At 40.8% G+C, this 27,924-nt stretch overlaps 1 protein-coding gene and 1 long non-coding RNA gene across 4 annotated transcripts in view; one reads left to right on the top strand and one right to left on the bottom strand.

Annotated features, from left to right (window-relative positions):
• LOC137154796 (uncharacterized) lies at positions 1 to 27,243 on the bottom strand. Of its 2 annotated transcripts, none has more exons than XR_010920296.1 (3): positions 26,905 to 27,243; positions 12,975 to 13,061; positions 1 to 176 (listed from the first exon to the last, which is right to left on the bottom strand). It is a non-coding gene; the product is annotated as an uncharacterized lncRNA (long non-coding RNA). The 2 variants fall into 2 exon arrangements; XR_010920295.1 differs by lacking the exon at positions 26,905 to 27,243 and adding an exon at positions 26,435 to 26,653.
• N4BP1 (NEDD4 binding protein 1) overlaps positions 26,668 to 27,924 on the top strand; it is a 32,932-nt gene continuing 31,675 nt past the window's right edge. The window contains exons 1-2 of one of the 2 annotated variants that reach the window (XM_067550609.1): positions 26,668 to 26,799; positions 27,148 to 27,490. In XM_067550609.1, coding sequence (XP_067406710.1) covers positions 27,245 to 27,490 — 246 coding nt within the window. In that variant the 5' untranslated portion in view covers positions 26,668 to 26,799; positions 27,148 to 27,244. The remainder of the gene's footprint in view (positions 26,800 to 27,147; positions 27,491 to 27,924) is intronic. The other variant, XM_067550600.1, reaches the window with a different exon arrangement.

Here is a 27,924-nt window from a genome sequence, read left to right as displayed (position 1 = left end):
AACAGTGCTGTTTATTGAGAAGCATGACAGTCACAAAGAAGATTGATACAAAGGTTCCACTGGTCACTCTTCAAATGCTTTGGGTTAGAGATGAGCGAAGCAGATCTTCACTCTGTTCAGCTTAGTTGTTCAATATACGGGAAACAGGAATCTGACTGCACTTTCACACCTCCCTCCTGCGGAAGGAAGAAAGATCTGGTCTGAGGAGCTCATGCCCTTTAAATATCATTGGTTAAAGAAAAGGAGCTCTTTGCAGTCTTTGCATATGCAATGTCATGAGCTCTACCAGCATACCACAATCCCAGCCTGCAACACCACATTCCTGCCTTGGGCTTCTGCTGAGCAGACTACCAATCACACTGCATGTTGTTAATAATACGTTGCTCTTGTAGTTTAGACCATCAAACTCATTTTCACTGAGGGTTTGAGACACATTCTTTGCATCCCAGTTTCTAGAAAGCAGAGTGAAACAACAGTTCTATTCATTCTTATTATTGGGTTTTTAAAGGTCTGATTCTTTTTGTCTGAAATAAATAGCAACATGTAGCGGATAGTGACAAAGTCAGAGAGAAATACACTCAAAAGAAAAATCACCCAACAGGGAGGAAGGTAAAGGGAGAGAAGCAGAGGGGAATGCAATAACAAAAGAAGGCTAGGGAAACACTTTATACTTCCATTACCAGTAAAGAGCTCAGCCCTGTTGACAAAAGAAGGGAGGGGATTTTGTAAAAGGGAGAGGAGTTCTAGAGACACGCAGATACAGTATAAAATCTCCTGTTTAGCCACTTCGTAGAATCTCTAAAGCCACTTCTGCAGATTAGGGAAAGTAAAAGGGATGAGCCAAGCTGAGAAAAAGTTTAAAAATAAACTCAGACTTGAATCTGTGATGTACTGTATGAAGCTGTGTTACCTTCATTTTTAAGGTAGTACACCTTTAAATGTCTAAGAACTCTCCTTTTTTGCAGAAATGGCAGTCATTTTGTTGTCAGTACAAACTCAGCTTGATGAGAGCACTACTTTAAAAAAAAATCAGACCACTTACTGAAGGGACTAAAGGTAAGATTTTCATAAGCACCTAAGACACATAGGGCTTGTCTACACCATGCATCAATGCGCATTATGGGAGTGTGATTTCTAAAGTGCACTAACTGGTCTATGTGGATCCTGATGCTCACTTAAAGGTTACCTAGTGAGCTTTAACAGAGTAGTGTTTGAAACAGAACTACCTTAAAGAGCTGTGAGGAACCTTTAATGTGCACCATGATGGTCTACATGGATCAATTAATGTGCAACACATTAGTGCACATAAGAAAGCATATGCACATAGCGTGCATCACCCCATCATGTAGACAAGCCCTTAAAAAATAATTTATTTTCAAAAGTTATTAGCATTAGTCTCATTGAAAGTCAACGGTATCTATGCTCCTCAGTGCCTAAGTCACTTTTGAAAATGAAACTTGGGCTCCTAACTTATTTAGGTGCTTTTGTAATTTTTAACCTATGTAAAGACTTAACAACCTTTAGGTTGGTTTTGTTTTTGTTGTTTTTATTTTAAATCTTGGCCTTAAACTGTATTACATTTTTAAAATAATTTGGACAGAGACACAGTTTTCAAACTGTTCCAGATATGGTTGATGTCTTTTTAGGCACGTATTATTATATAGATATGTAATTTGGAATTCTAGAACTTCTGCTTCAGTGGGAGCCTGATCAGACCCAAAAGTATGCAACATCTTTTGATGGTAAGTAATCAAATGCCTACAGCCTGATCCAAAAGCCCACTTTAATCAGTGGGAGTCCTAATATTACATATTGGCCTTGATGCTCTTCAAGAACTTATTTAGAAAGATACAATTATCTAAAATTCTAAACCAATATAACCAAACCACAAGAACAAGGGCAAAACCTTGCAATCCTTATTTATAAGTGATTGCTACCTATCTAACAATGCTATTTCTAAGGCACCTACCAGCACGTTCATTGAACGTTTAACTTATATTTATAGTTCATTCCTCTGGTTAGTTATGAGTAGCCTGAATGTTTCAAAGGCTCTCATGGAGATGCATGGAGATTGACAGTTGCTCAGATATCGTTAGGACAAGATTAAATTTTGACATACTTCAAATATCACCATAAAGAAAACTATATTGAATTCAGTGGCTAATTAGATTCTACGTGTACTGACTATCTTTAAACTACAAAGAACCTTGGATATGCAGCCATCCTAGGATTACCTAGGGACCTAAAATAAATAAACACACATACGATAGCATTGCCGTTGCTCCACACAACATGATCAAAGGTCTCTACGCAACATCTGACAATAAAGAACTTTGCCTTATGGAGAATAGCTGCTGAACTATGACTACTCCTGGTACTGCAGACTGTTATACATGTAATAATAAGCCACCAATTCTCTCTCAAACACCCCAATAGCCTGTACAGTAACTTCAGAACACCTGAGAAAGGGTAAAAGTTTTGCATTAATAATTCATTCTGAGTAGTCTACATTTTCATGCGGTGTGTATCAAGGTGATATTATGTTTAATATAAACTTAAAATGTCAGCTTTAAAAAAAAAAGCAAGCAAACGCTGGTTTTGTTTTAGGTGTGAGCCCCTGAATAATTTATTCATGATCCCACAATAAGCTGTCAGCTATGCTGACAGCTGAAAATGAAGTGTGCGGTGCATCTTGGAAATACCCAGAATTTTTTTTTATGCTTAAAAAAGAAAGTGTGGGGGTGAAGACAATGCACTGAAACCCACTGCCAGACTCTGGATGCGGACATAAAAACTTCATTCAGATGCCACGGTATCAGGATCTGTGGAACTCTTAAGTCATAACAACCTATCAGGAAAAATTACCTGAAGTGATCTCAGCATAGTCAAAAATGTTCAACTGTCCTTTTGAAGCAGTAATTGAAGTATTTAAGCTCAGAGAAATTTCTTGATGGAAGATACAAGGGAAAGAGCATGTTAGTGGGAAAGAAGCTGCTTTAATTGGGTGGTTAAGAGTATTTGATAGGATAATAAAAAGGCAGAACTGTCAACGTGCAATTCTTCCCTTGGCTGCTGGCCAAACCAGTTCAGGCTTTTAGAGGGGAAAATAAAAAACCAAAATGAGAACAACTTCACAGGCCAGTCTGAAAATAGTTCTCACTATTTCAGCTTTATTTGCATGATAGTTTTCACTTACTATACTGTTTTCTACGTTTTTATTTCAGCCCTTACACCTTGCCTACACAGGATGTTTGCTCCAGTTATAGTCATTGGTAGACAGCTACTCCAGTGCAAACCCTAGTGTGGACAAGCAGAGCAACCATTTGCACCAATGCATCTTATCCTGTTTGAAATACTGTACAAATAAATTCCATCTTCAAACCAGGATACTTTCTACCAATGCAACAGCAGCTTTGCCCATCTACACTTGGAACTGCACTGGTTCAACTACACCACTAGCTCACCTATAATAAGGGCAAATTCCCAGCACAGACAAAACCCTAGAATGAATAGGTGTGACGGGTCAGCTCCCTGCTGCAAACATTTTAGGCAGCTTTACCCATCAAAGTTCTTCTCTTCTCCCTTTGAATCATAACTGACTCTTTTCCACCCTAACTCATGATTTTTAAAGGCAAATAATTTCCCTAAAATGCAAATGCTTGGCATAAACTAAGCAGTCAGGGAAAATAGATTGAAGTTCCTAACACCATTCAATGCAAAACCGTTTCTTCAGGGCTGGCTTTATTTTCAAACAAGAGTTCCAAAACAAGAGCAAATAAACTCACAAAGCTGACTGAATCACCCAGCTTCCATCAGCTCAGTAGAGAGAGGGAACACCCTTCCCCTTTTAGGAGTCTGTCTTAGCTACTGAGGAGAGAGACATATCAGACCTTCCCTTATCTTGGGACTCCCATGTCTGCTGCTTCTGCCAAGGAGACAGGATACCTTGTATCTGACTTCCTATAGGTCAGATGCCCACTCCTAGCTATGTGCCCTGCTCCTACAGTTGCTCTATTTAAAAGGAGCAAAGGATATAATAGGTGCACTGGGATGTGTGATGCATCTCATAGCCTCTTCATTTCTCATCAGTTCTTGCGTTATCAAATAGAATAGTCTGATCTATTAAAAAAATTAAAGGTTTTTCTTGAACATATGTGACATTTCAAAAAAGTGCATTTCCTTTCTTCTTTCCTTTCCCCATAAGGATCACTAGGATAATTTGCTCCTTCTCAACTCATATTTAAACACAATCTGCTGAGCACATCTGTGGAATATGAAAATGGCCTAAATGATAATATATCTTCAGCTCTTTCAATACTTCCTTCATTACCAAAAAATTGTAAACCTAAAGAAAACACCAAACTATAGCTGTACGTAAACTTCAGCAGGAGCATAAAATCACACTTGCAAGCACCCTTATAATCACCCCATGGACTAGCATTGCTTAATGTGTGGCATGAGGGCCAACTAGTGCCCTTGGAATCCTAATATTATGCCCATATCTTCCCTTTGCCTGTAACCCTCCAGCAAGGACAAAGCTGATCAACCACAGGTTTTTTGTTGTGGACAGACTCGGCCACCATGCAACTTCTATTCTACCAAGGAAGAGCCAAATGCAAGCCAACATTGTAGATATAAGCATTTAGTTAGTTGTTCCCAAATAATATTACAAGGAAATAAATTGTGGGGCTGAGACTACCAGCAAGTTGTGAAAGTAGCCTTTAGTGCAACAAAGATTGGGCACCTCCATCTGTAACAACCACTTGCTTCACCCCCATCCATCAATCTTCATGTCGACGCTATGAGCGAGGGGTGTCATTCCCCTGCTTGTGTACACAAAGTTGCACTAGCTCTCATCACATTAGCAGGAGTATAAGCAGTAGTGTAGCCATACTAGCATGGGTAGCTGCACTAGAGGCACAGCTGAGCCATGCCAGGTAAATACCCACCAGTTTCAGGTGGCTTTATACTTGGCATGGCTCAGCTGTGCTTCCACTGCTCCTAACCATGCTAGCATGGTTGCACCTCTATTTACTGAGCTAGCACAAGTACATGTACATGAGCAGGGAATTCACATCCCTAGTTTGCAGGGTAGACATAGCCTTAAAGTGCACAGAATTACATACACACTTCCTGTTTAAGTTTGCATGCTGAAAGCCTGTGAATGGGCTGAGGATCAGATCCACAAAGGAACTTAGGAGTTGCAGTGCTCAGCATTGCAACACCTATCTTTTAATAACATAGAAAATCATAGGAACAACAGGGTGATCCACAAAGCCTGAATTAGGTGCCTATGCTCCTAGACAGTGGGGAGAGATAGGTGCCTAAGACTGCAAACCACAAAAACGAGCATGATAGGCAGATAGCTACCTAAACTAACCAGTAGGAGATGCCAATGAGAAAGGTTAGTCCTAAACGCTGACCCCTCACAGAGATAGGCACCTAAATCCAGGCTGCAGGGAGATGGCTATCTCTGCTAGAAATCTACAACCAGGAATCTCTCTCCTGGAGGTTCTTTAGCTGTATAAATAAAAAGAAAACAAGGAAAGAAGAAGTGGGACTACTAAAAACTGAGGATAGAGTGGAGATTAAAGATAATCTAGGCCTGCCCGAAACCTAAATGAATACTTTGCTGACCTTTTAATAAGGGTAATAAGGAGCTTAGGGGTAGTGACAGGGTGGTTAATGGAAAAGAGTATATGGAAGTACAAATTACCACATTTGAGGTGGAGGTCAAATTCAAACAGTTTAATGGGAACAAATCAGGGGACCCAGATAATCTCCATTCAAGAATATTAAAGGAACTAGTACATGAAATTGCAAGCCAAATAGCAAGAATTTCTAATAAATCCATAAATGCAGGGGTCGTACCCTATGACAGAAGAATTGCTAATATAGTACCTATTTTTAAAAAAGGGAAAAAAATGATTCAGGAAACTTTAGGGCAGCTAGTTTGACCTCAGTTGCATGCAGGGTCTTGGAACAAATTTTGACAGAGAAAGTAGTTAAGCACATAGAAGTAAACAGAAATTGGGATAAAATTATAACATTGTTTTACATGACAAATCAACCCGATCTCTTTCTTAGAAGATAACTAATTTTTTTAGACAGTAGATCTAACCTACCTCGATTTCAATAAGGCATTCGATACAACTTCACATGGAAAATTATGAATTAAATAGGAGAAGATGGAGATTAATACAAGAACTGAAAGATGGGTAAGGAACTGGTTAAAGGGGAAAATACAATGGAGTCATACTGAAAGGTGAACTATCAGGCAGGAGGGAAGTTACTAGTGTTCCTCAGGGATCCATCTTCGGACCAATCTTATTTAACATTTTCATTACTGACCTTGGCACAAAAAGTAGGAGTGTGCTAATAAAATTGGCATGACACAAAGTTGGGAGGTATTGCCAGTATGGAGTAGGACAGGAACATCATACAAGATCTGGATGACCTTGAAAACTGAAGTAATAGAAATGGGATAAAATTTAATAGTGCAAAGTGCAAGGTCATGCACGTAGAGAGTAACAATAAGAATTTTTGCTATAAACTGGGAACATATCAGTTGGAACCGACAAAGGAAGAGAAAGCCCTGAGTGTATTGATTGATCATAGGATGACTATGAGCCACTAATGCAATCCTCGGATGCATCAGGTGAGGAATTTCCAGTAGAGATAGGAAGTGTTATTAACATTATACAAGGCACTGGTGAGACCTCATCTGGAATGCTGTGTACAATTCTGGTCTCCTATGTTTAAGAATTCAAATTGGAACATGTACAGAGAAGGGCTACTAGGATGATCAGAGGAATGGAAAACCTACCGTATGAGAACAAACTCAAGGAGCTGGGCTTGTTTAGCCTAACAAAACGAAGGCTGTGGGGGAAGTGATTGCTCTCTATAAATATATCAGAAGGATAAAGGGAAAGGAGTTATTTAAGTTAAGCACCAACGTTGGCATAAACAAATATAAACTGGCTATAACAAGTTTAGGCTTGAAATTAGACAAAGGTTTTTAACTGTCAGAGGAGTGAAGTTCTGGAACAGCCTTCCAATAGAATCAATTGGGGACAAAAAACCTATCTGGTTTCAAGACTGAGTTTGATAAATGTATGGAGGGGATGGTATGATAAAATTGACTACAATGGCATGTAGCCCATATATGACTGCTAGTAGCAAATATCCCCAATAGCTGAAGATGGGACACTAGATAGAGAGGGCTCTGAGTTACTACAGTGGATTCTTTCCCAGGTGTTTGGCTGGTGGGTCTTGCTGACATGCTCAGGGTCTAACTGATCACCATATTTGGGGTCAGGAAAGAATTTTCCCCCAGGTCAGATTGGCAGAGACCCTGGCTGACTTTCGCCTTCCTCCGCATCATGGGGCATGGGTCACTTTCTAGAGTAAATGGTGGATTCTCTGTAACTTAAATCATGATTTGAAGACTTTAGTAACTCAGACAGAGATTCTGGGTCTAACTCAGACAAGAGTGGTTGGGTGAGGTTCTGTGGCTATAAGTCAGATACCTAATCCACTTCTTGTGAGAATGAGTTAGGCACTTTCCTCACTCCAAACAAAGCAGTGGGAGTTGCCTGCCTGTCACGAATCTGTCCATGATAGAGCACCCCCTTTAGGCTACATGAGGAGTAAAGACATGAGTCCAATTATTCCACATATACCCTCCCAGCAGGTGTTGCAAAGGTGTCCTTTTAGCAAGCCGGTACTCACCTTCCAGCAAGGACCTCTCAACTGTTTTGTCTCCTCTTGGTCCCCAGTGATGCCACCAAACAACCAATAGGCAGCAAAAGGGGTTAAATAAAAGAAAGGTAAAGAAAAATGTTTAAGCAGATCCCTCCAGGATATGGGCCTCTCTTACTTCAGAGGGGCATTGGGAATATCAATGTCCACTTCAGGGCTCACTGGGGCTCCAGTGCAAGCCTTAGTTCTTTCTCTCTTTAATTCAGGAATTCTGCACCCTCCTTCTGCAAGGGCAGGATCTCTGTAGGTTGTTACTCCTCTCTCCAGGGCTGGAGAAGCTCAACAGTTTGTTCCCTTCCTAGGGTTGCCCCCATCTGAGTGGAGTTCCCTCTTTTTAACTCCTCCTCCACTCTGGCATGACTGGCAGGTGTGGTGGGGCAGAGCCACTCTGCCCCAAAGCAGCCCTTTAACCCCCTTCCAGGCCAGTGTTGGGTTTACCCATTGCACTATCTTATACCTTTTAGCCCAGTGGTTACAGCACACAGCTGGGATATGGACAGTCATGTTGAATTCCCTCCCTGCCTCATGAGGAGAAAGGCTTTGAATAGGGATCTCCTACCTCTCAGGTATGTGTTCCAACCACTGAGCTATGGGAAAGTCTGGTGTGGGGCTCCCTCAGTCTCTTCTACTGAAGCTGTTCCACTGTGTATAAATAATTAAAGAGCAGGGACACAGGACCCTGGATGTCCTACCTCCTTGGTGGGTGTCAACATATACAGTCATTCTCACTCTCTCTGTGGCCCAATGAATCAAGTATAAGGCAAAGAGCAGTGCAGCCTTAAAACATCCCCAGTTAGAAGGGAGTGGAACAAGGGTCCCTGCCAACAGACAGGTGTCAGCAGGAGACCAGAGACGTGACTGGGAACTCCTGGAGTGGACCACAGAAGGGGAGATACAGGTGCAGTTATGCTGAAACTTTGATGCTGTGTATGTCCAGGATGAGGTCATCCACCAGAACAAGTGCTGTCTCAGTACTATTCTTCAGCCTGAAACCTGACTGAAAAGGAACTAGGATACTGGTAGCCAACAGCTGATGTTGGATATTGTATTCTGCTTACTTAGAACAGGTTGGTTAGATATTGGGCAGTACTAACAAGGTCACCACCAGCATCAAGTGCAGGCCTCTTTAGTACTGGTTGGATAACTGCGTGCTTAGAGTAGGCTGTAAGAGTCATTCTTTGGAATATTTGTTGACAATATCTCAGCTGTACTTTACTCTTATTAGTCAAGGAGATGGGAGTCCCACATGTGACCCTAAATGTGCTTCCATGATTATTACTTGTGCAAATGGGCCATATTATTGGAAGGAGGATAATGTGTTTTCAGTCCTGTGCTCAACTTGTTTTTCAGGGTGTCCCAGGAAGTCAGCCCAGATGCAAGAAATCTCAATAAAATGAGATGACAATTCCTTTCAGCAGGGACACCAGGTTCTGAGGTTGAATGGGGCATTCTGTGTTAAGGGAAATCCAATCAGAAAGGGATATTACTTGGCTCTATTTCCAATGGTCAGTCCACAGTACAGATAGTTTATAACCAAATCTGTCCTTTAAATACACAGTGAAATTATAGGCAAACAGGGAAGTGCAGAAAAAAATTAATAAAAATAAAAATTCATAACTTTTAAAGAAATCATATTTAACAAGCTGCAAGAAAAAAGCTAAGGAGATACTATATAAAGAGAATCCACAGATATTTTACAAATGAATAACTGCAGATTCAATAATACATTTATTTAAAGACAGTTGTTGTATTGCCTTTAAATTGTATAAATTGTTAAATCTGTCTTTAAAAATTAATTTGAAACAAATACTTTTCCATTAATAAGTTACACTGCAAGTATATTATTATAAATGCATGGCTACTTCCCATTCTATAATTTGCTTCTATTTCCTTGAAGATATTAGGATTATCCTTTTTTAATGAAAAGTTTTACAAATATTGAAATATTGAATTATATTTATCTGCTTGAAATCTAGCTGAAGGACAGAATGATCTGCACAGTATAAAAACTGACTTATAGTTCAAGTGTTCTTTAAACATATGTGTGAGCTTTTTTAATATATATTCATAGGATAAAGAACTAGAATCTAATTTACTTATTTTCTTTATGTTTTGAATGTGCGGATCACTGATATCAAGTGCTCACTTGTATCAATTTATCTTAAACAGAAGTGAGGGTATGGGACTTACAAAAGAGTCTAGAAATGATAAATTACATCTTATTGTATGAAGTCAAAGGTTAAACTTATTATTGCTCACCACAGGCCAACCTTAACCTCAGGATTAATGCCATAAACAAAAAAGAAAATTCAGTTTCCACACATAATGCACTAGGATAATGTCTCAGAAGAATTACAAAAGTGAAACGATGCCCCCTACTGTTTTTAGAAATATTCCTCGATAAATAGGATCTTTTGATTTAAGAAAGGAAATTATCATGTAAAACCAATAAACATGTATTTCAAAGTAGCTAGTGTTCATTAGCATGACACACAGCAAAGATGATACATTTCTTTTCCTCCTCTTAATTAAAATACATGAGGAACAGTACCTTGCAGAAGAAATTACCTGAAATGTATACAGCTGGGTTAATGTAAAACCTTTATATTTTGCAGAAGTATTTGGACAAAAAAACCATACAATTTATTATGTAATTTTTCGTTTAAAGTTTAATACATCAAGTTTTAAATCAGTGTTTATATGGTGGTAATGCTTTAGGATTGATTTTTCTACGAGTGGCTACCAAAGTGATATAATTCACTAATAACTAGCAGACAGCATCTACTGCCTTTGCATTCTGGACTACCACAGTTCAATTCCCAGCACTACTGTTTAGGTCTTGGATCACAAGCAGGGGCACAGGCTCCTCCAATAATCAGCGGGGAGGCACAAAGCTCCTCTGGTCCCCAGGGCCCAGGTGCAGAGGCCACATGCTCCTCCGGGGCCCAGGCGGGAGCTGACAGCTCCTCTGGCTCCTGGGGGAGACACACAAAGTGCCTCTCCAAAAGTGCTGAAATTTAAATTCCTGTGCACACTCCTGCAGCTACTGTTGTAAAGAGTTTCTCGATGGACAAGTAAGGGGGAAGGGTTATTGTTTGAAATACAAGTCAGAAGAAAGAGAAACTCAAATATTGTAGAGCTAGAGCCTGATTCTCTTCTCACATATACCAGTTTTACACCAATATAGCTCCATTGACAACTCTAGAGCTAACTCCTGATTTACACATGCTAAGTGAAAGAAGAATCAGAACCTTTGTCTTAGCGACTTAGCACTGTTGAAACAGAGGTTGGAATAATGATTAGAAAGGACATTCTGGGAAAATGTGAATGTTGCTGCGACCTGCCCCAGCTGAAAGGAGTCATAAAGGGATGTGGCAAAAAGAACCTACAGCTTTAAAAGGTTTACGGGAAAGCTGAAACAAAACGAAAACACAATAAATGGACATCAGTAAAATCAGGCCAGACGCTGTTTAGGTAGTTGTTTATTACAAAGCTTTAAAGCTTCATTTGTTCTGGTGGTATTTTTAAAAATGTGTATTTCACTACTGTCTCATATCTCTGGCTTTTCAACCCAAAGGATCCTGAAGCACTTACCAGATTTCACAACTGTAGGGCCAGATTTTGCTTGGACCTCATATGGGCCCTTATGCAGTGGGAAGGGAGTACATAAAGAGTCTTCCCCATATGCTTGTGCAGCATAAGGCCAGGCCCAATTACAGCACCTGTACTTTGGAGAACACAAGTATTATACGATTTCTGCTCCTTTGGGGAACACAGTTCTCCCTAAAAGGGCAGGGAGAGGTCAGCCTCTCCCCGAGCCCCATGCACTGGCCAGCCACATGAAGCAGAGGGAGTAAACTGCATACAACAAAGGTGTTTAGTTGCAGGTGCTGCCTCTGTCATTGAATGTATCAGCCATTTAATGGTGCAAAGAACCACCACATATCTTAGAGCAGGAGAAAGTGTGAAGAACAATATCATAACCCACTGACGCTCCAAGAGGAATTTAGGTGCTGACAGGCAGAATGTAATTACCCAAGTACAACATGCAGAAGCCTGTGTTAGGTGTCCTATAAATGGATTAAATAAACGCAAGCCTGAATTTGGCAGGACACTATATCTAATGGAGAACATCCTTACTCTTGTGAAAAATTCTAGGAGATCTTTAATGAACACAAGTTCTCAGAACCTGTCATCTTTGAGATGTCACCTCTAACAGTACGGTATCCCTCCCACCATGCTAGGGTTTCATACTGACTAGGTCCCAATGGTGAAATCAATAGGGTCTACACAAGTATAGGACCAGGGCCTTAGAGAGCTGGCATACATGACTCAGTAAATGATATTTAGTTCTTCTAGGGCCCATGGTTTCCCTTCCAAATATTGACCAGACCAATCCTGCCTGGTTTATGAGATTTTACAGGATATCACCTCTATTAATGTTATGTTAAAAATCTAAAATATCAAGAATGTTATTGATTATATCTGATAGTTACTCACATGACTGTGTTTTTCAAAAGGCCCAATATATGGCATAGGATAAAATCAGACTTCTAGTCTTAACTTGAAATATTCTATCTTCTGATATTTTGCTCCACAATATTAGGCAATGATCCTGCAAGCTGATCTACACAGATGTAAATGTCCACCCCTGTGGATCATTTGGCAGATTTGGGCCTTAATGGGCTAAATTCTGCCCATTTGACTATGTTGCAGTTATCTGATGATAATCATTTAGATAGATCCTCAGGTAATTTAAATAAGTGTGGCTCCACTGAAGTCAAAGGTGCTATGCTGATTTAAACAATTTGAGGATCTAGTCTAATATTGTGAATACAAAAAGGCAAACTTTATATCTTTTAAATCACAGCATAAGTTGATTTGTTAAAAACCATTATAACAGTAGGCACTGGATGGATAAATATTTCTGATTATCCACATTTTCATGTCATTCCTCAATAAGATTTAACTGTGTTCAAATTTTAACAAATAGATGTAGTTGTAGAGATCATTTCTGAGTTCCAGAATGTGTACATTCATAATGATCCAAACTGTACTAATGTTTTAGGATGCTCCATTATTTTCTATCTTTCTATTTAATAGATTGGAAATAACCACCAGGAATTCATATTCATTAGTTTGGGAGAGCAGATTAAATAACAATTGGAAGTGGAAATGTAATTTCTTTAGTAAAACAGTATAAAACAAATTACCTTCAAGTTATCTCTTTCCTGAATCTGGCTAGGGAATTCTTCCATGCCAATACACACATCTTAATGTGGACTGTCTTTCCAGTACTCCTGTTGAAAGAGACTGAAATGGGATCATAGCATCCTTAGGATTTTTTTTTCTGTTTTTACTTTTGTGAAAATAAGCATAGCTAGCAAGGCACTGTTGTTCTATAAATATGCTTCTCTAAATGTTAAAGGGTTCGAGCAATTTCCAAAGGTCTCTGCCTAGAAAGAGCCCTCAACTTATATTTAATTGCATGGCTTTTGCTTCAAGGCACTCAGAATATACAGTGTAGTCAGTGTAAATGCCTCTTTGGTTTTATGTAAAAGTGCATTTTTACACCAGTGTAGCTTGGATCAGATCCTCAGCTGGTGTACATTAGCAAAGCACAACTGAAGTCAGTGGAAATATGATGATTTATACCAGATGAAGATCTAGCCTATTGACTTCAGTCCTCTCCTCCTAAGCAGGACCTCTGTCTGCTAGTTTGATAGAAAGCCTGTGGATCTGATTCTCCACTGCCTTTGTCCATGTGTTATCATGTACACCTGTGCAAAGTGGGTGTAAATCACTACTAACTCTGAATGGAAGCATTTTGTACTCAGTTTGTGCAGGTGCAAATGACTGTGCAAAGTGAAATGCAGGGGACTGTCTGTCATTAAAATAAAGAGAATGCACATAACTCTTCAAAAGAACAAAAGGGACTGTAGAATACAGCATACTCATCAGCTAAAGACTATCTTCATTCATTTAAAAAATTCTACCTGGTTCTGAACTAAAGAATATAAATGAAATGGTGTCATTCTCTTTTAAAAGCTAAAATAAAATGCAAATTTAGGACCAAATGCCACAAAATCCTTTTCCTGAAAGTAATCAGTATTCATGCCTACAGTCCCACTGGCCGCAATGACATTACTCACAAGAATAAGACTTTGCATGATTGCATAATTATTTCTTTTATACTTTTCATAATAAATTATCTAAAAACTTGAAATGATTAATTTGTTCACTTTTTTCTGTCTCACTTTGTTTTTACTAAGGTTTCTGTATTTAATTACAGCAGAACTATTTATTTGGCCCTTTAGAGAGCGCTTACTACTTATTCACAACAATGTTCACAGATGGCCCCAAAATGTGAGGTCAAATTCTGCAACCCTCTATTCATGCAGAGCAATATTTATTTACTCATGTCAGCAGCCCAATTCAATCCAGTGAGACTACTCATAAGAGTAAATAATACTCAGTGAGACTAAATCACCACTGCCTTGAATCTTGTGCAGTAGTTTGCTTCTGGGCGAAGTGGGGGCAAACTTCTACCATTCTGATTTGGTAGTATTTACACTCATTTTGTGCTCATTTTGTACAAGTGTTAATGACAGCACAAGGTGTAAAGCAGCAGAAAATCACAGCCGAGGTCAGAGTTACAGAATCTTTCCCTTGATTCTAGGCTTGTCAATCTTGCATTTGATCAAGGTCTTGTCAAACTTCTATTGTGTATAATCTAGTCAGAGACTTTTTGGAATCAGGAGTTGTTTTCTATAGAATTAGAATTTCCATCTTTTAACCCACCTTAAAGATAGCTGTGAGGAAAGAATAGGAAACTGCCATCTTATGCGGTTGAGTGCACGGGATCTCAGAAAAGGAAGAAGTGGGACTCCTCTTTAAACTTTTTGGGGTATGTCTACACTACAGGCTCCGCAGCGATCGATGGAGCACTGTTGATTGAGTGGATTGTATAGACCTGCTCAATCGATGGGAGTGGTCTCTCCAGTTGACACTATTAGTCCACTTCTCTGAAAGGAGTAAGGCTGAATAGACATGAGAGCATCTCCCATCAACACAGCACCGTGAAGACACCACCGTATGTCAACGTAAGTACGTTGATGGGAAACACACAAGCTACGTTATGTAGCTTGTGTATCTCCCGTTGACCGCCACCACCAGTGTAGACCAACCCTTTATATCTGCATATCGATATATCATTTGAATAAATTTCCAGTTGCCTACCTAAATAATACCAGTTCCAGCATAAGCATGGAAGATGGATAATTATTCTTTGCTATGCTCCAAGCAGTGAAGCTTCAGATGAAGACAGGACAGAGTTCTACAATTAGCTCAGCTCTCTTCTTTCAACTATCTCGAATCTCATAGTCACTCTCCTCAGCAATTTTAATGCTACAATCGATCATTATTGGACCTTCAGAGGGGTAGCCGTGTTAGTCTGTATACAGCAAAAACAATGAGAATTCTGTAGAACTTTAAAGACTAACAAATTTAATTTCAGCAGGCATAAGCTTTTGTGAGCTTCAGCTCACTTCCTCAGATGCAGTTGGTAGAAATGATACAGCAAATAGATAACATATATAGGAGGCAACATATACATATCCAAGGGCATAGATAATAATGGGATAGGTGGATAAAAGCCGGGTACTTGAGGACTAATGACAACCATTGAGTAGGAGGTGAGAACAGGTAATCAGAGCAAATTACTTCCTGTAATGAGATAGCCATTGGGCATATCCTGGGCGGCAGACCCATCCTGGCTTACAGACAGCCCCCCAACCTGAAGCAAATACTCACCAGCAACCATACACCCTACAAAATGTCCAATCCAGGAACCTATCCCTGCAACAAACCCCGTTGCCAGCTCTGCCCACACATCGACTCTAGTGACAGCATCACTGATCCTAACCACATCAATCACACCATAAGGGGCTCATTCACCTGCACATCCACTAATGTTATATATGCCATCAGGTGCCAGCAATGCCCCTCTGCCATGTACATTGGCCAAACTGGACTATCGCTACGCAAAAGGATAAATGGACACAAATCAGACATAAAAAATAACAACATCCATAAACCAGTCGGAGAACACTTCAGTCTCCCAGGGCACTCTGTCACTGACCTGAAAGTTGCTGTATTTCTCCAATAAAACTTCAAAAACAGACTTCAAAGAGAAACTGCTGAGTTAGAAATTATCTGCAAACTTGACACATTCAAACTGAGTCTAAACAGGGATTTGGAATGGCTATCTCATTACAAGAAGTAATTTTCTCTGATCACCCATTCTCACCTTCTACTCAATGGTTGTCATTAGGCCTCAAGTACCCGGCTTTTATCCACCTACCCCATTGTTATCTATGCCCTTGGATATGTATATGTTCCCTCCTATATATGCTACCTATTTGCTGTATCATTTCTACCAACTGCATCTGAGGAAGTGCGCTGAAGCTCACGAAAGCTTATGCCTGCTGAAATTAAATTTGTTAGTCTTTAAAGTGCTACAGAACTCTTGTTGTTTTTATTATTGGACCTGTTAACCTAGATATTTTAAATGGCAACGGCAAATACCTTTTACAATTGTGTGTTACTCATGAACTTGTCATTACGAATATGTGGTTTCACAGGAAATGAATTCCCCAATTTACTTGGTAGAGTAATGATGGCTGAACAAAGTAGATATAATCTTCTGTCATCCATCAGCAACTGCAAAACATATTGGTTCACCAAACTCTGTAACTCTGAACACAAATTAGTCTCTGCAAATTTCCCTCTTAAATTAAAAAACACAGCCAAAGTAACAATGGGGTTAACAAAATTTGAACTATCTATGCTACAAACCAATAGCATCTGAAACTGGTACACAGTTGAAATCTCTAACAGAGACCTTGCCAGAGTATACTGATGCTGAATCCTCCTGGAGATACTTTAGATCCCGAATAACCAATACTGCTATGACTGTCATTAGTCTCAAACAAAGAACTAAGAAGCACTGTATCTTTATTATATCCTAACTATCACTGAACAGCATGACTCGTTTGAGAGGTGATATGGTCATGTACCATAAACTAAATGGCACTCATTATAAAGCTATACACATTGACCACAAAGCTTTTATGGAAGCTTCTACCAGAAACCCCTTGAGGAAGCTTCTACCAGAAACCCCTTGTATAAACACTTGAATGATCTCACAAATGAGAAATCATTCACTCGGTGTGTTCTATTCCTGTTCTGACCAGCTAACCAGTACAGAAATGGAGTCCGGTTGCAAAAAACACCCACAGTTTCTTTGGACCCTGGCATTAAGGGCCACTGCCAAGTTCACCTATTCTACACAATATGATCCTGGTGAATTTACTAACAAAATCCACAGAGATGTAAAGATGCTTAAGGGAAATAAGGCAGAATGAATCTGTGGAATTCCTGAAGAAATGTTAAAATTTGCTTGATTAGCTATATTTTTGTGGCTGCAGACACTGTTCGATATCATCTGGAGAACAGAGTTGGTTCTGTCTAAATGGAAAGAAGCCATTATTTTACTGCTTTGGAAACCAAAGGCAAGCAAGACTGTTGGAACTATTGCAGCATTCCTCTTCTATCCATCCCAGGGGAAGTTTTTGCTTTCTTTCTTGCTGATCTGAGCCGCTGATATTTTAAGGAGCGAGAGGAGACCACAACAAACTGGCTTCATTTCCAGTCATTTACATGACAGAGCAAATCTTCACAGCATGCCAGTTTATTAAGAATACACAAAAATTCAAGTGCCATGTTCACATTGCATTTTTTATATCAACAGGGGCATACTCAGAAATTTAACTTTGACCCCTTTTTTGGGGGGTCATGTTCTGTTCTGTCCAGGCCCTGGCAGGAGCTCATTGTTCCCTCAACACCCCCCCTACATCCCTGCCAGAGCTCGCTCTTCCCTCCCCCTACTGTCTGGCAGGAGCTCGCTTTCCTGTCCACTGCCAATGTGGCCCGGAGGAGTTCTGTGCCCCTGACAATTATTGGGGAGGCTGTGCCACTGCTTGCCACTCCTTGTGCCTGCCCCTGAATACCAAGGCCATGTTTGACTCAGTTGACAGAGAATCGCTTTGGCTGATCGTGAAACTCGCATGACTCCCTTGCAAGCTCTGTACAGTTTTCCATCTCCTACATGATGACTCCTCAAACTGAGTTCTTTTAAACAGGAAAAGAACCACCTTCTTCTAAATTAGATCAGGCATTTCACAAGGATGTGTTGCTGCCCCAGAACTCTTCAGTGCTGTCATGGACTACATACTAATGTCTGGTCTACACTTAAAGTTAGGCTAACATAGCTACAACACTCAGAGTATGAAAAATTCGCACCCCTGAATGCCATACTTAAGCTGACCACACCCTGCTGTAGGTGTGTCTAAATCAACAGAGGAATTCTTCCATCAACCTAGCTACTGCTGTTCAGGGAAATGGATTAACTACATCGATGGAAAAACCCCTCCCATCACTGCCACTGAAGCACCCAAAGTGCAAACATAGTCTAAGCAAATGAGCATATACCTTGGTGATAAGAACCTCACCAATGTCGATTTTGCTGATGACACAGAACTAGTTGCTGAACAATGGATAAGCAATTTGCAGCATTTAAAGTCCTGGAAAATTAAGTGGCAAATATTGGCCTGAAAATTAATTGGGGTAAAACCAAAATTCTTCCAGTCAGTGATTTTGAACACACTGTGGGTTCTAGCATCTTAGTGGGCAATCATCCAATAGAGATTGTGGGTGTTTTCTCCTATCTTGGCTCTGTAGTTGATAGCATTCGCAGCATCGAGAAAGAACTTGAAGCCTGTACTGTAAAATTGTTGTCAGTCATGGAGCATCATTAAGAATGTCTTTCACAAACCAAACACCCTGATAAGTTGAGAGACAAAACTGAGGATACATAAATGTTTTGTCGATATTCTGACCTACGGGACTGAAACATGGCCCCTCACTGTCAAGACTGAAAAAAAATTGGTCACCATTTATTAGATGAAGCATCTCTAACTAATCAAAACCATCAAATGGTATGAATTCAAGTCAAATGAAGAGATCCATTTTCTAACTAAAGAGATCCCACTCTCTCAAAAGGTTGCCCAGTGCTCTTTAGGTGGTATGGTCATCTGCTCCGAATGCCTATCATCTTCCCTGCAAAAATCATCTTTGACTTTGACCCAATGAAAGCAGGTTGCATAAGACCTGCTATGATAATTGGGCCTACAAATTTACCCTAATTATGAGCTCAACTGTAAAAACTGAGTGAAAGTTTATAAAAGGTCACAATAACTTTTAATAATAAAGGTTGTGGGAAAAAGGTACAAAAGGGAGACAGATAAACTGAATTAGTCCAAATGAAAAGGCCTCCTGATATAATTCAAGAACTGTATTATGATCATGCTTAGTAAACAAGAGCAGCGTGAGAATAAAAAATCAATAAACCAAAACTGGTATGCCAGATAGTAGGCCTAACTGGTGGATGAATAATGAGGAGATGGGCTATTCTGCCCATCACTCCCTTTTGAGGTCCTTAAAGAAAGAGACTTTGGGAGAAAAAATTGCTACTGGAGTGAACTTCACTATCATGGCTGCTACCTACACTGTCTCCTTATCCTGAGAGATGTCTTGACCAAACTGGACCAGAGAGAGAGATGCGGATGACACCGCCACCTCTAGCTGAGTCCTGCATACCACCTGACATGTGAGACTTTGTCCCTTTCTATCGCCATCTGTCCTATTCCTTCCCCCACCTTATTTCTTTTTCCTATCCCTCTCCTTTTTCTTTCTGTCTAATAAGAGTCTGGTTTAGTCAGCCAACTGTTTATTTCTGTAAGCCTGTGACCAGAAAGAGGCAGCTAAAAGCCCGATGCTGGTACTAGTTTCCAGTCTCAGAGTGGCTGATAAAGCTGTGTGCAGGGCCTGTGTCTTTCAGTAGTGAGATTGCAAATGAGAGTCAACACTGGGGATAGAAAGCTGCATTTTTTCTATATTTGCAATTGTTTGGTGTGTGTGTGTTTGTCTTGTTTTGCTTCTTGGAAATGGGATCGGACTTTAACATAAGCAACAATAGCTCCAGTCCATCTCTACTGATTTTACTTTTCCACAAAAGAAGTTATTACCATTTTTCATACCACCTAAGACACTGTTGAACAGCAGGGTTTTCCATCTAAAAGCTCTAGGCGGGTTGTTAAAATGTAAGCCTTATTTAATACTTCACATTTCAAATGCTTTAACTGATTTTCCTTCTTTTCTATATCTTTAATATAAGGTTAAAAAAAGTAATAGTGTATTTGCTATAGTACTAAGGAGGCTAAAGTATCTGTATATCAAACCTCGGATCTTGTTTAACACTGTCGAATGTTAAACTATGACTGGGTTATGTTAACACCTTTAGCCCATATATTCCATCTAAATTAGTACAACAGGCCTCCACCCGGAAGATCTAAAACATGATGGCTGTATGGCATCAAAGGCACCTGTCCCTCATAAGGATCCTATTCCATAACACACCAGATTTGGCTTAGGACAGAACATCATGAAGGTGCTTTATGTATTCAGTGGCCTCTTGGACACTATATTTAATTCATAAGAATTATATAAGTTGTGTCAATACAGTATTTCCACATGATGATGTGGTCCAGCTGAACTGCACACACTACTGATCAAGGATATGTGGATAAAAAGCAGTGTCAAGCTCATCTTTTCATGCCTGTGACCTTCTAGTTGCTGTATGTTCGGCTTCTCATGGCCCCAAAGTGTCAAAATCACAGCCAGCGAATCAGTGCAACATATAAGCTTCTGGGACCAAGCCCCCTTCCTCCATGCACGCTCCCTACACCAGTTCGCCCAAACTGAATTGATCCCCCCAGGGCAGGATACTGCAGATCTAAGGTCAGATTCAATCAACAGTACACCACTAAATAGTCATGATGCACCCAAGTATCTGTTTCAATAACTGCAGCTCAAGCTTTCCAAACAGGAATTAATTCGTGACCTCAGCCCATTTAAAAAAAACAAAACCTGTTTGAGTTGTGAAAATGGAAAAACAACAGTGTATATGATTCTAAGACTAGATTTGAATAAACTATAGCACAATAATATTTAAGAGTCTTGAACTTCCCACATTACAACTTTGGCAAGAATATTTCCTTCACTGACAGTTTCTAAAACTGCAACAAAGTGCAGTCCTTTTAAACTCATTTGAAGTGTAGTAATTAAGCTCATAGCATTTGTGTGCAACAGTTCAGCTAAATTTGGGGCAGCTACTTCTAACAGGCAAGACATCTGTATTGTGGTGACAGCCCAAGACCATCACTTGTCATTCTTGCAAATAATTTAATAGTGTTTAATGCTCTTGTAATGAAGATTATATTCCTTCGTTATCATTTATTTGTCAACCATTCAAATGAAGCCAGAATCTTTTAAAACACCACTGCGCATAAACCAAATACTGTTGAGAACTTTAAAATGACTCATAATCATACAGCTAAATATTTACATTAAAAAGCTCTCTTCTGGAACAGTTCCCAGCCTCACTAATAGTCTTTGCCAGTACACCTGCAGCTTTTTGTAACTAATTAAGGAACTCCAGCAAACACACTCAAAATGCCTCAAAAACAGATGCAGACTCCATTAATTAAAAAAGCTAACACCAAGCTTCAGCAATCGCTGAGTCTGTAATTAGAAAACATGCTTCTTTTCCCCACTTTTTAAAAATTCAGTGATTTGCAAGTGGTTTATTTTCAGTTTCTTGGGGGGGGAAAAAGAGGTAACAAATCAACTTATTTTGTAATGGAACGGACAAACTCATCTTAGTCAAAAGAACTGTTCTAATTACTAAATCTACAATTCATGTTGAATTATGTATATAAACTTGTGCTCTTGGAATCCAAGAAGTAACATCACTGTCTAGAGCGGAGTATACACTAGGGTCACAGTCTAGCTCTAGCAATAAGCTACATGAAGGCAACATCTCCTTGCTTGCAGACCAACAAGCTCCACATGTGCATACAGGTCTGCAGTTAGCTCAGTGAGGACATGATTGGAAACTGGAACAATGCAGGCTTCTTCATGCAGCTCTGTGAATCCACCTCAGTCTTTTTTTTTTTTTTTCTTTTTAAACTACTTTTGCTTTTAGCTTTTGTTACTTCTATTATCAGGAGATTGTCAATGAATACAAGCCCTCAGAACTTCCCAAGGAGGGCTTGACAGAGCCATTGGAGGTTTGTATATTTTAGGTAGCAGTTAATCAGGACTGGAGATTGTTAGAAGTTTTAATCTTTTAGTTTCTTGGCCACACAGAAAAATTAGGCAATTCCCAGAAGAATTAGGCAATTGTAATATTTATTGGATGGGTACAGATTTAATCTTGGTTTCCTCTCATCACAGTCACACAGAATAATTGTGTACACATTTGTATTTTAGGCACTGATCCTACAAACACTTACACGTGTTTAACTTTATGCATGTGAGTAGTCATATTGGAGTCAGTGAAACTATTCACATGCATAAAGTTATCTGCTCATGTTTAAGCATATGCAGGATCAAGGCAATATTTGTTACAGATATCATCAAATCTTGACTGGCTCATTGAACTGCTTTTCTGTCAGGGCTCTAAAAAGAGATTTTGGGAGTCAGGAAGCAACCCATCCTAAATGAAGTATATCTCTGAAGTGTAAATATTTCAGGATCAGAGCCTAAAGTTCATTTTCCATGATCAGATTGATTTGTGCAACAAAACTCAGTTGCTGGAATGTTCATGGAAAGCAAACAGACGTGTAGTATGGTTAAGCTAGTTAATTTTTTTAATTTGAGCAAATATATATTGAAAATGTTTTGTGGTATTTTCTTAACTCTAATATAAATAATGGATAATTTGGCATTTATCTCACATATATTCCTGCTTTTGTATAATTCCTAAAATGCCTTAGCTGTATGAGCTCCTTCTTGTACTCCATGTGGAAATCCAGGAGAAGGATAGGGTTGGTCTCCTCTATTAACTGTTGGTAGTTAATAAAATAATAATAATAATAATCAAGAGAGGGCTTTCTCCCTCAAACCTCTGGGATGCAGCTATAGAGACAGGCAAGTTCCCCTCTTGCTAACAGCCCCCTCAATGGTGAGAGTTTACCGTGATATTCTTTGTGCTTTATTCCTTACTGCCTCAAAAAATGTTCATTGTTAATAAAATACATGATAAAGTGACACAAGAACTTGCTCAGATTCTGAATCTGATTCAAGTACAGTTCTAATATCCTTACAAATGGGCCTGAGATAGGAAGTTCAGATCCCAGTTCAGACTTCTCCAAATTACAAGGAGAACACTTGGGAGCTGTAATTTCAAGTGAACACAAAATAAATCTCTGCTGTAATTTACAGGTTTTGTCTAGCTTTGAGTCAGTCATGTGAAAAAAGTTCCTTTAGGTTCCATCTAAAACCATAAATCAATCCAGATTTACTTCACACTTGATGCATGTTTGCAAACCTCAGCAGACCTTTTGACAAATCTAGCTTTCATTTCAATTTGGGATGGCCCCTAAAACTGCTCCTTCAGACACTTAGGTTTTCTTTGCAGTGTAGACATAACCTACAGCATCGAGTTTCAGAGCCTGGGTCAATTGACTTGGGCTCAGGCTGTGGGGCTAAAAAAGCAATGTAGCGTGGGCTGGAGCCTGGGCTTAGAGACCTTCCCTGCTTGCCAGGTTTCAGAGCCAAGGCTCCAACCCAGACCCAAATGTCTACATTGTTCTCTTTAGCCCTGCAGTCCAAGCCCTGCAAGGCAGAGTTAATTGATCCGGATTCTGATAATCAATGCCACAGATTTTTCTTTGCAGTGTAAACATACCCCTACACATCTGTATAAAGTTAAGCATATGCATAACTGTTCACAGGATCACAGCCTAAGATTCCATACAATGCCAGTCTTTTCCACCTCTTATTTCATATACTATTTTAAACTAAAAAGTAAAACAAACAAACACAAGTTCTGCTTGTCCTTAGCATTATAATCTCATGTGTTACTTAATTTTTAATGAGCAGGACCATGTTCCCTGAGAACTTTATTACATGCTTGCATTGGCTTCAGTAAGAAGGCTCAGACCATTGTATGCTGCAAGCCACTTTTAACATAATAATATTGATTATCTTAACATATAATAAATACTTTATCCACTCTACCCTTAGACAAAGGTTTATCAATGCAAAGCACTGAGAAACACAAAATGACAAAACATACCACAAGGAAATAAATTAATATACAGTCTCAAGCAGGGGCCACTTTATGAAACCCATAAGCCTTTAGTTGTACTGAGTCATCTACAAAATGTGTAGCCGACTACACAGTTGGATCCCAAAACATTTGCTTTTGGATTTGTAATGATATTCTCTATTTCACACTGTTTGTGAATTCATATAATTAGGTCCCTACCAAATTCATGGCTGTGAAAAACGCATTACGGACCATGAAATATGATCTCCCCTGTGAAATCTGGCTATTGTAGGGGCAGGACTGGAAGCAGCCCAGCTAGGGGCTCCTACCCTGGGCCACACTCCAGCTGCTAGTCCTGGTCTGGATTGGAGAGGGAGAGGACTTCCTTTTCTACTGCAAGGGCTGCCCCTGGAGCCAGGTCAGACACACTTCCATGAAGGAAGCTCTGCAGCTGCTGGCTGGGATAGCCCCTGACCCAGGTGGGAGGCTGCGGCTCTAGCTGTCACCCCCCCTCCACACACACACATGGAAAGGCTGCAGCTCCAACGGTTATCCTGCCCTCCCCTGCACAGAGAGGCTGCAGCCCCACCTGCCAGCCCCTGACCCTGGGAGGAGGCTGCGGCTCGAGTTTTCACCACTACCTAGTGCAGAGAGGCTGCAGCTCAAGATGTCACCCCCAACCCCACAGAAGAACCGAGGCTCTAGCTATCAGCCCCCAGCCCGGGCGGGAGGCTGCATGAAAACCCGGACATATGGTAACCCACCCACCCCCATACCTTGCGACCCTCACTTCACTTCTGCACTGCTGCTGGCATTGGCTTTAGAGCTGGGCACCCAGCCAGCAGTCACTGCTCTCTCGCTGTCCAGCTCTCACGGCAGTGCTCCTGGCAGCAGCAGCGCAGAAGTAAGAGTGGCTATCCCACGACCCCCCTACAATAGTCTTGCAACCCATCCCCACGACCCCTTTTGCGTTGGGATCCTCATGCTTACAACACTGTGCCATTTCAAATGTAGACATCTGAAACCATGAAACTGACTTTTTTTTAAATTGTATAACTGTGAAATTGTGAATTTGTAGAGCCCTAATAATAATGCTTCCAACTTTCCAGTCCATTTGTGAATACCAGTTTGCACTAACTGCATTTGAACAGCAGATGGCACCAATCATCTTAGGATATTAGCCAGAGAAGTATTAGGTTATAGTCTTAAATTTGTTACAAAAAGTAGTTTCACAATGAGAAAGCAAACTGCAATTATGCAAACTAAAGGAAAGGAGAGTCCCCTTGGCAACAGTCTACGTTCAGGAGACTAGAATTTTATCTTTATCAGGGTCTATTTGTGCTAGGAGTTACCACATTTATCTGCTCAAAGTCTGACAAAAAAGTTCTTTCTCCTCCTGGTTTCACACTTTTCTTTTTGCCAAGCCACAAGCAAGAATCATTATATAGTTCTTATATGGATAAAGACCAACAATTTCAAATTTGGATAACAAAATCTAGACTCCTAAATCCAGATTTAGCCACTTAAATAAACTGACTGGTTTTTAGAGGTGCTGAGCATTGCAAACCCCCATTGACTCAACTTAGTGCTTAAAAATGGGTGCCTTTAGTAACCAGAGTTTGAATATTTTTGCCTGAATACTTTCCCCATAGATTCTAAATAGATTGAAGCAACAAAATATTTAAATTTTGGTCTAGCAGTTATAAAACTCTGAATGGTCTTTCTCTCTTGGTATGGGTATACTGCAGTTAACACACCGTGGTGCTTCCTACTTGCTGTAGCAAGCTTCTGACTAACACATGAACCACAGTGATGGATTACATTCAATTCTGGTCAGCCAGGAGGGTGATAAGCATAAGATGGAGCTGTTAGACAAGTGAAGGGGAGAGCATGAGGACGATTCAAACAATCCAAGATGAGTTTGGAAGATTTTCTGTCTCCACCATCTCTTGAGAAAGAGAGAGTAGCAACTTGAAATATTAGTTTGTTTGCACAATAGTTATTCAGTATTGCCAGCCTCTCAATCTTAAAAAAATCATGATTGCATACAGTATTGTTGTAGCCATGTAGGTTCCACAATATTAAAAAGACCAAATGAGTGTTGTAATATCTTTTATTGGACCAATTTCTGTTGGTGAGTGAGATAAGCTTTCGAGCTTACACAGATGATGAAAACAGATGATGAAAACTCTTCTGATGAAAATGCTTCTCTCTCTCTCACCAACAGAAGTTGGTCCAATAAAATATATATTACCTCACACACCAGCTTCAAAAAAATCATGAGTCAGGCCCCAAAAAACCATGAGAATTGGTTTAAAAATCACAAGGTTTTTAAAGTAAATAATGTTTTGGTTCTCTTGGTCTTCTGGTTATTGAGCCCTTATGATTGACATTTCCAAGCATTTATCTGTAACCACAAGGGATAGAAATTTAACTTACTTTTCTTCTTTAATGAAAGCTGAGATTCTGATGCAATAACACGACTCCAGGAACTAGAACTTTAAAGGGGTGAGGGGGAAACCCACCAAATATGGTGAGACTCAGAATAAATTAGGCGAGCTGAAGACACTGGTTACTTTTCCATAAAAGGCTCCCCTACACAAACACAATGCTGTTAATCATTCTCCTCCCTAAGGCAGTTTCCATGCCCCTCTCACCATCCTACCATGGAGCTCAGCTGCCTGAGCCAGCATCGGACCATTTACTGCAAAGCAGCTGTAGTGGAGTTTTTGCCAAAGAAGTGGGGCACAGAGGAATGGTTTGGGGGGAGGAAGATGCAAGCGCCAACGCATGGCGAAGCTCAGGTGAGCAGTGACTCCAGGCAGCTTAGGCCAGCTCCACACGGGTGGGGGAAGGGGCGATCCCCATGTGGTGTCCCATTTTGCCTTTGGGAAATATGGTCTGCTCACCTTATTTATTAGTACAGGGCAGGGAGCTCGTTTTGCCCTTAGTAAAGGTGGCGAGTATTTGAATACTACCATAGACGCCTTGCCCATAATAAAGATGGCCGCCACGCGTCTTTTTTCGCGGAGGGGCAGGGGTTGCCCAGCCTTGCGTAACAATGGGGAGGGCGGTTGAGTGATTGGGCGGAGTCAAGGACCCCGCGCGGAGCTTGCGTCCCAGACTGATGACGTCACGTCCCCGTCCCACAGTGATGACGGAAGCAGGGGTTTCCCCGCTGCTGGTGTTGTTGTCCCTCGGGTCCGGAACTATGGGAGGCAATAGCGTAGGGCTCCCCGGCCGGCTCTGATGGCGGCGCCCGGGCCGGCGGACGTCTCCGGGCCGGTGCTGGACGAGTTCACGGCTCCGGCGGAGAAGAGCCGCTTCCTGGAGAGGAGTCGAGGCCGCATTCAGAGCCTGTTCGGGGTGCGGCTCGCTGTGCTGGGGGCGCCGGGAGGCTGGTGCCCCACGGGGCACCCCCCTGGCTTGGCCCCGGCCACGGACAGGATCTGGCTGCAGCTCGCCGGGGACAAGGAAACTGTGCGCAGCGCCAAGGTAACGAGGGGCGGGGCGGGCACGTCGGCCCCTTGGGTGTCCCCAGCCGGGGGTCCGCCCGCCCGCTCTCGGGGAGCTCTCCCTCCACACAGGCCTTTCCCGTCCCTTCTCTTAACCCCTCCCGGCTCCTGACAGGGCCCCTAGCCGTGCTGGACCCAGTGTGAGGGCAGGGCTGGCTCACAGCCTCGCTCTGGCGGTGGGGAGAGGCCCTGTACAACGTTGAGCCCATTGTGAGCGTCTAGTAACAAATAGTGGTGCTGGTTATGCTGAGTCTCTTCTGCCCTCACAGGAAGTGGGGGAGAGGGGACACTTTAGTACAGAGGAGGCCCGGTCATGTTTTACACGTGGTTGCCTAAGCTTGGTTATTTTTTTAAATGGGCCTGGAAGGAAAGTGCAATGTGGTCTATGTTCATCTCTAAGGCAGAGAGTGGGAG

The sequence above is a fragment of the Emydura macquarii genome, unplaced genomic scaffold (genome assembly GCF_026122565.2).
Source record: "Emydura macquarii macquarii isolate MOO-44397 ecotype Brisbane River unplaced genomic scaffold, CSIRO-AGI_Emac_v2 contig_295, whole genome shotgun sequence".
Lineage (NCBI taxonomy): Eukaryota > Metazoa > Chordata > Testudines > Chelidae > Emydura > Emydura macquarii.
The sequence above is the reverse complement of the archived record's forward strand: the minus strand, read 5'-3'. Positions and strand labels throughout refer to the sequence as shown.